This window comes from Leucoraja erinacea, chromosome 1 (genome assembly GCF_028641065.1).
Source record: "Leucoraja erinacea ecotype New England chromosome 1, Leri_hhj_1, whole genome shotgun sequence".
NCBI lineage: Eukaryota > Metazoa > Chordata > Chondrichthyes > Rajiformes > Rajidae > Leucoraja > Leucoraja erinaceus.
Genome location: NC_073377.1, coordinates 142543924 through 142555373, shown reverse-complemented (window position 1 = coordinate 142555373; position 11450 = coordinate 142543924). Strand labels below are relative to the sequence as shown.

The 11450-nt window shown below is 43.1% G+C and overlaps 1 protein-coding gene across 1 annotated transcript; it reads left to right on the top strand.

The window, feature by feature from the left end:
• Positions 1–246: 246 nt before the first annotated feature.
• tada2b (transcriptional adaptor 2B) lies at positions 247–7053 on the top strand. Its single transcript, XM_055644887.1, is given in 2 exon segments — positions 247–1236; positions 1238–7053. Coding segments are annotated over 2 exon segments (1635 nt in total). The 5' UTR covers positions 247–283; the 3' UTR covers positions 1920–7053.
• The last annotated feature ends 4397 nt before the right edge of the window (positions 7054–11450 follow it).

Below are 11450 nucleotides of genomic sequence, written 5' to 3'. Positions count from 1 at the left end.
TAAAGGGATCAGGGGGTATGGAGATAAGGCAGGTACAGGATACTGAGTTGGATGATCAGCCATGGTCATATTGAATGGCTGTGCAGGCTCGAAGGGCCGAATGACCTACTCCTGCACCTATTTTCTAAGTTTCTAAGAGTTGCTCCAGCATTTGTCTACCTTAAGAGGAAACAATGTGGCTGGTGTGACCCCGCAAGTGGTCAGAGGGTGCCGCTGTTCCGCGCATGCTCGCGGGGGGTGGGGGGGTGAGAGAGGGGGGCGCAGTGCGCAGGCGCGGCGCACAATGGCGGAGCTGGGCAAGAAGTACTGCGTCTACTGCCTGGCCGACGTGACGAGCCTGCGGCTCCGCTGCACCGAGTGCCAGGACATTGAGCTGTGCCCCGAGTGCTTCTCGGCCGGCGCCGAGATCGGCAGCCACCGTCGCTGGCACGGCTACCAGCTGGTGGACGGAGGCAGGTTGACGGTGTGGGGGCCCGAGGCGGAGGGCGGCTGGACGAGCCGGGAGGAGGAGCTGCTGCTCGACGCCATCGAACAGTACGGCTTCGGCAACTGGGAAGACGTGGCGCGCCTGGCGGGGGCGCGCGCGCCGCCGGAAGTGATGGAACATTACGTCAGCGCGTACGTGCACGGCAACCTGGGGCGCGCCTGCATCCCCGACGTCATCCCCAACCGCGTCACCGACCACACCTGCCCGGGCGGGGCGGGCGCGCCGCTGTCGCCCAGCCTCACCACGCCGCTGCCGCCGCTCGACATCACCGAGGCGGAGCAGCAGCAGCTGGGCTACATGCCGCTGCGCGACGACTATGAGGTGGAGTACCTGCAGGAGGCCGAGGCGCTCATCAGCGGCCTGGCGCTCAACTACGACGACGAGGAGGTGGACATCGAGCTGAAGCGCGCGCACGTCGACATGTACGTGCGGCGGCTGCGCGAGCGGCAGCGGCGCAAGGACGTGGCGCGCGACCACGGGCTGGTGCCCGCCTTCCTGGGGCGCGAGCGGCGGGAGCAGCGGGAGCGAGCGCCGCCACTGCCGCTGCCCCCGCCCTCCTCCCTCCTGCTCCTCCCTCCCCCCTCCTCCTCCCCCTCCTCCTCCGCCGCCGCCGACCCCACCCACTCCTTCTCCGCCTCCCCGGCAGCGGGAGCGGGAGCGCGCGCGGGCAGCGGCGGCAGCGGCAGCAGCCAGGGAGAGGGAGTCGGCGGCGGCGGTGGCGGCGGCGGCGGCAGCAGCAGCAGCGGCAGCGGCGGCCCGTGATAGAGGGGGAGAGTCGTCGTCGTCGTCGTCGTGCCGGGAGGAGCGTGAGCTGCGCGCGCGGCTGAGGCCCGCCTGCCAGCTGCTGACGGCGCGCGAGTTCGACGACTGCTTCGAGAACCTGCGGCGGGAGCGCGCGCTGCGGGCCAAGGTGCGCGAGCTGCAGCGGCACCGGCGCAACGGCATCGCCAGCAGCGAGGAGTCGGCAGAGTACGAGGCGGCTCGACACAAGCGGGAGCGCCGCAAGGAACTGCGGGCCAGCGGTGCTGGCATCACCGCCGCCAACACCACCGCCGCCGCCGCCGCCACCACCACCACCACCACCGGCGGCGGGGCGACAGCCAACACGGCCGCCACAACCGCAGCCAAGCGGCCCAAGGACGAGTCGGCGGCTTCAGTTGCGGCCGCCGCCGCCGCCGATTTCAACAACGCCATGGAGAACCTCTCCGGCTTCGACCTGCTCTCCGAGCGGGAGAAAGTCCTGTGCGGCTCGCTGAATCTGAGCCCCGGGCGCTACCTCACCGTCAAGACCATCATCATCAAGGACTACCTGCAGAAGAGGCAGGGCATCCCGTCCAAGAGCCGCCTGCCCGGCTACTTGGACAAGGTGCTGAAGAAGAGGATATTGAGCTTCCTAACTGAGAGCGGCTGGATCGCCCGGGACACTTCTTGATGCCTTCCACTGAAGCGTGAGGTGCAAAGATAATACCCGCCTGCAAATGTTTCTTCTGAAAGGTGCAAATGCTGCCAATCAGTCGTCCCCACTCCCGGAGAGACAGCACCAGGTTTCCATGCAAGTGGAATTGACCGCACTGATTTTTTTTAATGTCATCTCACCTGGGGATATTATTGCATAAACTCTATTTTCTCACAATTCATCCTTTAAACAATAACAGACAACTATGGTCATGAAAGCTCTTGGCCTGACTGAAGGGTGGTGATGACAGACTGTTGACTTCGAAATCTGAGCCTCAAATTGTTCAGCCACTAAACTGAGGAATTAAAAATGGTGTTATTTTAAATGGCTTAATTTTCTATTTATTAATAGACCGCAGCAGGAACTTAATGATCTCCAGCCAGATTAGTTGGTTCCATTTGTAGCTCTACAAAATTATTTTGCTGAAAGACATGGGATTATACGGGGTTCAGGATTATGATGTATTATTACTGGACATGGATATGTAGAGGAACTTTTGATCAACACACTTTCAGATAGGTGTTTGTGTAACACCCAGAGGGTGCGAGTTGCCCAATATACAGGTTAGCAGAAGATACAGCTAACTTGTAAAGTGTAGACAAGCTACTGCATGTTGGGAATTTGTGCAAGCTCGACACTCGAGCTCTGAAGGCTTGACATAAAACTTGGGTCCCATCAGAGATATAGTGCTGTGTAGTTCACATCAGCAACTCAGTTGCTAGCTTTTTACCTGGAAAATGTGCATTTTAAATGCATTGTTGACTTTTACTGATTCAGTGGAGATCTTAGAAATGTGACTGACATTGAAGAGAATTCAAATTGAGCTGTGATATATTGAATTGATGGAGATTTTGATTGGGCTGGCCAATTCATTCACTTAGCTCATCAGCCACAAAATTCCCTTCAATAACTTAATATTTCAAGTAAATGATCTTTCATTATAGCAGATGAAAGATTGGTGACTTGAAAAGTGAAGGTATCTCTTTTAAAAAAAAAAAAAAGTTCACTCTTTAATGGGGCATTATATTTTAGTACAAACATGTTACATCCTATTCTGAGCCCATTTTCAACATTGAGTATTTTGGCAGTGACTTTTCTTCTACATTGATGTACTGTAACTGTTTGCCATCACAAGATCTGTTTCTTCCCTCTTTCATTAAATGCCATTTGAGTTACCTGTTCCCAATTTTAAACCCTCTTGTCGAGTCTCAAGAAGTGTCTTGACCCAAAACGTCACCCATTCATTCTCTCCAGACATGCTGCCTGTCCCGCTGAGTTACTCCAGCATTTGGAGTTACTCCAGCATCCTTGTCGGACTGACTGAAATCAAGGGCCTGCCCTTATTGGAAAATTCAACATTGTAACAAATCATAGTTATAATATCCATATCCTGATTTAAAACGTTAATGAGAATGAAAATGATAATGTTGTAACTTTTAAGAAAAATGCAACGTTTGTTGCTTAAAAAAACCTCAGGGCTGACTAAAATTATCCTTGGACCATGAAACTGCATGGAATTAAATGCCCAATTAGAGTATGTAAGGTATGTTTGTAAGTAAATTATGTGAAAAAGCACAAAATTTGTGAACGTCATTTGGTGAGAACAGGAGTTTTTATACAGATAACTTGTGCCATATTCTGAAGATTACACAATTCAGACAGTGAGATTACAAGTACTAAGTACAAAAACAAAGTATGCAAAATAATACAATTAATACAAAACACATATTTTTAGAGGAAGTACCAAAAGTTGCAAATGGTTATACCGCAACTCATGAACTTGTTTTAGAGTTTCTGGTACCATTCAGGTCACTATTTCCATTTAAACAAATATTACTTATGTGGCACTGAACAGTTGTAACTGGAATCTGAATAGATGTATAAGTGATGTACTGCCTGGTTCAGTGGTGCATTCTTTTCAAAATGTGTGAAAGGGGAATTAATTGTCTGCAGCTTTTAACAAGAAAAGAGCTACACCATTGGCACTCCAGACTTTTTACAACACAATTCTGAATTGTGTTCTTTATGCTTCTGTGTAAACTTAAAAGAAAAATCCCCATCAATGCCTTTACTCCTTTGGGAAGATTGGGGGCGAGCGGGGGGGGGGGGGGGGGGCTTCCATTAATATCATTCCTGAGGAGTGTTTTTTGTTGTCAGCAAGGTGAACTCAGACACGATGTACTGTTGTGCAAACTCAGAAAAAGCACTGCCTCTCTGCTTCTGACTTCCATTGGGTGAACCATCAAAGGAAAACTCTGTTAGTATTTTCATTGAATGTGAATTAACGTGCAAAAATGTCACAATTCCTTATGCACCTCTAATTGTTTAGTTGGTAGATTTCTCCTCTGTATAACCGGTGAGCTGGGTCTTCAGTTGATATTTTCAAGAAATGTCATTGTTAATGGAAATGGACAAAACATTATATGTTTGTGATAGGGGAATTTTGAAAACTTGGATTCCTCAAAAAATGAATATTGTGATAAGTGAAGAATATTCTCATGCAGGTTAATATACAGGGAATGTACAGGGGAGCTGTAACTTTTTTAAATGAAACAAACATGGGTTTTTGTTGATCCATTTAATAATTTTTGGCTTTTAATAATATAGCCCATAAATTATTTAGATAAATTAATTTCTGATTTGTGCACACTTGATATCACCAGTGCACTCAAAAGCCCATAACCAACAAGATGGTAATTGCAATTCATTTCTGACTGGTTGGTAATTTTGTACAAAATACAAGTGCCTACAGGAGCTTGCCTAGAGGTCAGGATGAATTCCAAGTTTGTGCTGAATTGGCTTGGGTATAAAGTGGTTTGTGGCACGGTTGACTCTTACTATTGTGAGAGTGAATGTTGACCACGCTCTTGCTCTTTATCCGGTGGCCCATGTTGAATAAGCATTGAGCATGTAAACAATGGGTAAAATTGGGAAACTATTAATAGTAGGTAGGTCCTATTCAGTGGATACATTGAATTGTTTCTTTGTACTTGTATACTTGTACATTTACCATTTCCTGCCAATTCAAAATAAGCTTGAGATTCAACCTACTTCCTGGTATTTAGGCCTCCTCTTCCCTCCCCTGCAGTTAATCATCCACTATTCAGCACGGTTGGCCCTGGCAATAATTGGAGAGATGTGCTATGCTATGCCTCATCTCATTGTTTGCTTGTACTGGGTAGGAAGTATTTCATTAACTATACTAAATTTCGTAGCTTGACTATCCATAAACCTCAACAATAAAAAAAGAGGGTGGGTTTCTGAACTAGTCTAAGTTTTTAGCAGGAGTAAAATTATTAGCGCACTAAATGGGAAAGATGTCCTTATTAGAATGGAAGGGGTTCTATATCGCAAAATCAGAAACTTTCTGTATTTGATTTGACACACTAAATTGTATCCATGGAATTGTTGCACTATTTTCAGCTCATTGTTATTTATATAATTGGAAGTTACTTTTGAATATTTGTAGAAGGTCCAATGGCTTTTCCGTAAGTGTTGAGGGTGACATGTTTTGAATCCCATGACATGATATGATAACTGCATTAATTATGCTGGCCCCGCTCACTCTTCATTGCAGAGTGGGCATTTTGAAGAAATCTAAATATGATTTTTAATGCAGAAGGGATCTTTAAAATACAACCTGACCACTTCCACTATTAGCTCACATAGCTTCAATTACAAGGTTCAGGAAACTCGGTTAGATTATTGCCTTGATTTTGTTTGCACCATGTTGACTTGTTCTAGTAGCTAAATTGACTTATTCTAGTAGCTAAATGTAGCAGACAGCTAAAGTGAAAGGTCATAACCAAATGGAATGTATAGTTGTGCAACATAATATACATCATTATTGTGTTGAGATTTTTGGGGGAGTATTAGGGGGTTAAAATGACCATCTTTGGATAAATGAATAATTATAACGTATATCTATTAATGTGCCTAATTTCTGGGTGACTGAACAAATGTCAAAGCACTTAATTTAGTGCACCATATCTTGGAAAATTACAGGCATGTATGTAGCTTAATTTTTTTGTGTTACATGCAAGACAGACACCTTTTTGTTGACTTGGACTCAAAGTTTGAATAAACCCAAGTACTCTGAAATGCTCAAGAGTGGAAAAGAACTTTCAGAGTGAAATAATTCATGTGTCATTCTGTTTGACATATTAGTAGAACAATGTTGTTGTGTTTCAGCTGGAAATGTTTTTGACCATCTTTTTCTATTTGTTGGTGTTTTGTAAATCTTGTACTTTTGAGATTTATTTATGATGGGGAAGATATTTTAAAATAATATACTTGGCTTTACCCTGAATGCAGGGTGAAGATATAATGTTCAGAGTGTAGAGTGACGGACACATTATTCGGAATTTTACATTTATTTTCCATTTTGTACCTTTTAATTTATTGTTTGTACTTTTTGAAGAAGCAGATCTCTATGGTATTTCATCTTGCATCATGGTACATGGATACCTCTGTATACACTGTAGCAAATAAGAAGGGTTTTTTTTAAAATCCTGCGTAACCTTTATTTGTTTTGCTGCTTGTATATTTTGTAAATATAAATAATACATGGTTATCAAATAGGTTGTCATGACCCACTGGTGAAGTTTGTTGTAAACAGCAATTTTTGACTTTTAATAAGTTTGAAAAAATAAGAATCTTGAGATTGTTGGTGGGAATAGCAGAAGGCAAACTATATTTTTTTATTAAGTCTTTATTCTCAATTGAGAAAACTTTCAATCCATGTAACACTGAGAAAAATGTGGATTATTTTTGTAAAATTGCATTACTAGATATTCAAAGGATAGATTAGATTCCTGCAAAGAATTGCAGGACACTTGGATTCAATGGTTTGGAATATGTTCAATGTTTTTTAAATGATTCAGAATATTTTAATTTTGAAGCAGAAATGCTACCTTTGATGGTTGATAATTTTGAACTGAATGTAGTGTATTCAAGGCAGTGTGAAAACAGGATGAATGTGAGGAAAAGGACACTACAAGCTGTTTGATGCATATAATATAGTACTTTTCTCTTGTTTAGTATTGCTTGTGAAAGTAATTTCTGTTCACTTTGCCAATGGCTACTATTAAAAAAAAGCATGTTACAGTAAATGTGTTGTACAGTTAATGGAATTGCATATGTTGCTTGAATTACACTATTGCTAGAAAAGCAGGTGAGTATTGACTCTGCTTTTCTACTGAAGCCTCAATGGGTCTAAATGTTATGATTATCATTTAAGTCATTTTTGATAGTCTGCTTTTGTTTATTTCCTGAAGATGGCTGTTGCTGCCAAGGATGGCATCTGTTGATTATTCCTAGTTTTCTTGATGTCATCCATACAACTTTTGGGATCCTTGTGGTGAACATATTCACACATGTGTGTTTGAGTTGTATTGTGGGGGCTTGGGACAAGGGAGGGTGGGAATAATAATATCGCTAGGTCCAATTCTGATGATGAGCATCCTCGGAATTCAGACTGATAGGGTGGTGCAGCATGGAACCAGGCCATTTTCAACCATTGAGCATTTACTCATTTGCTCATTTTGTTCTCCTGACATTTGAATTTATCCTACCCGAATCTACCCCTAGGGGAAGCTTGACCGTCAATTAGTATACCAAGCTTCACATCTTTTTGATATGAGAGGAAGCAAAAGCATCCAGAAAGCACTGGCGTTCAAGATTGAACTTGGGTAACTGGAGTTGTATGGTAGCGCTGTACTATGTCATTCCAGATTGGCCTTCCTGAGACTGAACCAGTGGAAAGCAACCGAGTCAAATGGTGTCCCTAGCTTCATCCTCGGGACCTGAGCAGGGATATTTGATGACATCTATAACTTCTCACTACATTCTGTGGTCCTAGCTGCTAAGAAAAACACTATCATCCTTGTGCCAAAGAGAAGCTAGGTAATATGCCTTAATAACTACTATCCAGTAGTTCTGATATCCACCATCATGAAGTGTTTGAGAGGTTTGTCATGGTACATGTTAACTCCAGCCTCTCAGACATCCTTGGTGCACGGCAGTTTGCCTATTGTCGCCACAGGCCCACAATAGATGTCATTTCCATGGCCCTACACTCTTTGGAACATCTACGTCAGACTGATTATAGCTCCAGCTCCACATCATAATTCCAATCATTGTCCCCAAACTCCTGGACCAAGAACTCAATCCCCTCTGCCACTGGATCCTTAACTTTCAGATACATAGACTGCAATAAGTGAGAGGATAGGTGACAAAACAACTCCATGATAATTCTCAACACTGGTGCCTCATAGGTGCATTCTCAGCTCCTTTATTATGCTCCTTTACCTTCAAGGTTGGCCAAATCCTGCTCAAACTCCATTTGCAAGCTTGTAGATGACACGTAGTGGGCTGAAACTAGAACAGTGTTGAGATGGACTACAGGAAGGAGATGGAGAGCTTAGTAATATGGTATCAATAAAATCACCTCTCCCTCTGTCAGCAAGATAAAGGAGCTAGTTAGTTATTGACTGCAGGAAGAGCGGTGTAGTACATGCCCCGGTCAGCATTAATGATGCTCTAGTGGAAATGATTGAATGCTTTATGTTCACCAACAATTTATCCAGGTCCAAACATGACGAAGCTACAGCCAAAAAAGCATATCAATAACTACATCTTCAGAAGAATAAGTAAGTGTGGTATGTCTCCCAACAACGTCCTAACTTAAACAAATTCACCGTAGAACCCATATCATCTGGTTTATTGAGAACTGCTTTGCCCAAGACCAAGACATTGCAGAGTGTGTGTGTAGCAAAGTGTATCACACAGTCCAGCCTCCCCACCATTGATTCAATCTATACTTCATGCTTTCCTCGAAGCCGCCAACGTAATCAAGGACCCATATAATCAAGGTCATTCTCTTCTCCCCCTTACCGGTCAGGCAGAAGATACAAAAGCTTGAAAGATGTTCCCCCTGATTAATGAACAGCCTCCCTGCCATTAAATGACCACTGAATAGTTTGCCCATAAGCTAGGGTGTAGTCCTGTCCTTCCAACTGAGGTAACTGCGGATGTTTAACTTTTTCTTTAACTGTAATGGTACATTACTGTGACAGTATATTCGGCACTCTGGTATTTTCCTCTTTGCACTATGAGGTATACATGTGTATGGCTTGATTCTACTCATATATACTATGATTGAATGTAATTGGATAGCACACAAACTAAAACATGACAATACTTTCATGAAAGCAATGAAATGTTTCAAGAAAGCATGCCTGTTTTTTTTTAATGTAAAACGTCTTGATTTTGTGAAACTTATCTACCATTTTTTAAAAACCGTTTCAATACAGAATACACTATACAAATTTAAGATATCATGTCTTGATTTATTTGATAAGGACTTAAATTATGGGAACCTGGTAACTAAAGTCTGCCGTAATGTCATATCCCTTGAATGCTTTGACCAGTCTTAGAACATTGTAATATTTGTAAATTAAAGCAGAAATATAGCTGCAATAATGTTGCTTTTTCATGATCTCATTTCTCTTTCTCACCTCAATATTGTTCAAAGGAGAAGCAAGCTAAGGAAAGAGTATGGAGTATTTAATTTAGAATCTCAATTCCTTTAGAGTTTTTAGGGAGGATTTCATTAAAACATACAAAATTAAAGAGCTTGACAGTTAATGCCAATTGGTAGCTTAATTGACCACTGTAAATTACCACATGTAAGTGAATAATGAGTATTGGGATGACACTTATGAATACATAAGGGACTGATGGAATTGCTCTGAGAGCCAATATAAGAGGACATTTGGCCATCAAGTATGTCCGATAAGAATTATTTTTGGATGCAAAGAGATTTGGAATATGACAAAATGGTATTAAGGCAAAAGATTAGTCGTGATCTAAATGTTTGAATGGCCTACTTGGGTTCCTATTTTTCTTGTTCCCTTGTGTAAAGAATTGTGTCCTCATTCGCATTCTTGACCTGAAGCATCGCCAATTCCGTTCCTCACATAGATCTTCCAAGATGCACTGAGTTGCTCCAGCAATTTATTTAAAATAACTACTATCTCATGGGAAGCTGAACAGTTAAATTATTCGCACTTGAAACAATTTACACAATCATTCTCTCCAAATTCTGTACCTCATAGATGAGTTTTTTTGAAGTCGTAGCATGTAAATGTGGGCTTTCTTAATCATATTCAATTTTGGAAATTGGATAGATACAAAGAAAACGTAGAAAAATAGGTGCAGGACTACGCCCTTCGAGCCAACATGATCATGGATGATCATCTAAAATCAGTACCCCGTTCCTGCTTTTCCCCCACATCCCTTGATTCCTTTAGCTCTAAGAGCTAAATCTAACTCTTGAAAATATCCAGTGAATTGGCCTCCACTGCCTTCTGTGGCAGAGAATTCCACAGATTCACAACTCTGGGTGAAGATGTTTTTCCTCATTTCAGTCCTAAATGGCCTACCCCTTATTCATAAACTGTGACCCCTGGTTCTGGACTCCCCCAACATCGGGAACAGTTTTCCTGCATCATGCCTGTCCAATCCTTTAAGAATGTTATATGTTTCTGTAAGATACCCTTTCATCCTTCAAAATTCCAGTGAATACAAAGCCCAATCGACCCATTCGTTCATCATATGTCAGTCCCGCCATCCTGGAAATTAACCTGGTGAACCTACCTTCAATAGTATTAATGTCCTTCCTCAAATTAAGGGACCAGAATTGCACACAATACTCCAGGTGCGGTCTCACCAGTGCCCTGTACAACTGCCGTAGTTACTTGCTCCTAAACTCAAATCCTCGTGCAATGAAGGCGAACATGCCATTAGCTTTCTCCACTGTCTGCTGTACCTGCATGCTTACTTTCAGTGTCTGATGTACAAGGACACCTAGGTCTCATTGCACCTCCCCTTTTCCTAATCTGACACAATTCAGATAATAATCTGCCTTCTTGTTCTTGCCACCAAAGTGGATAGCCTCATATTTGTCCCCATTATACAGCATCTGCCCACTCGCCCAACCTACCCAAGTCACCCTGCAGCCTCATAGCATCCTCCTTGCAGCTCACACTGCCACCCAGCTTTGTGTCATCCGCAAACTTGGAGATGTTACATTTAATTCCTTCGTCAAAATCGTTAATATATATTGTAAATAACTGGGGTCCCAACACTGAGCCTTGCGGCACCCCACTAGTCACTGACCTGCCATTCTGAAAAGAACCTGTTAATTCCTACTCTTTGCTTCCTGTCTGCCAACCAGTTCTCAATCCATATCAATACCCTACCGCCAATACCATGTGCTCTAATTTTGCACACTAATCTCTTGTGTGGGACCTTGTGAAAGGCTTTTTGAAAGTCCAGTTACACCACATCCACTGGCTCTCCCTTATCCGTTCTACTTGTTACATCCTGAAAAAATTCCAGAAGATTAGTCAAACGTGATTTTGCCTTCGTAAATACATGCTGACTTTGACCGATCCTGTCACTGCTTTCCAAATGCGCTCTTATAACATATTTAATAATCGACTC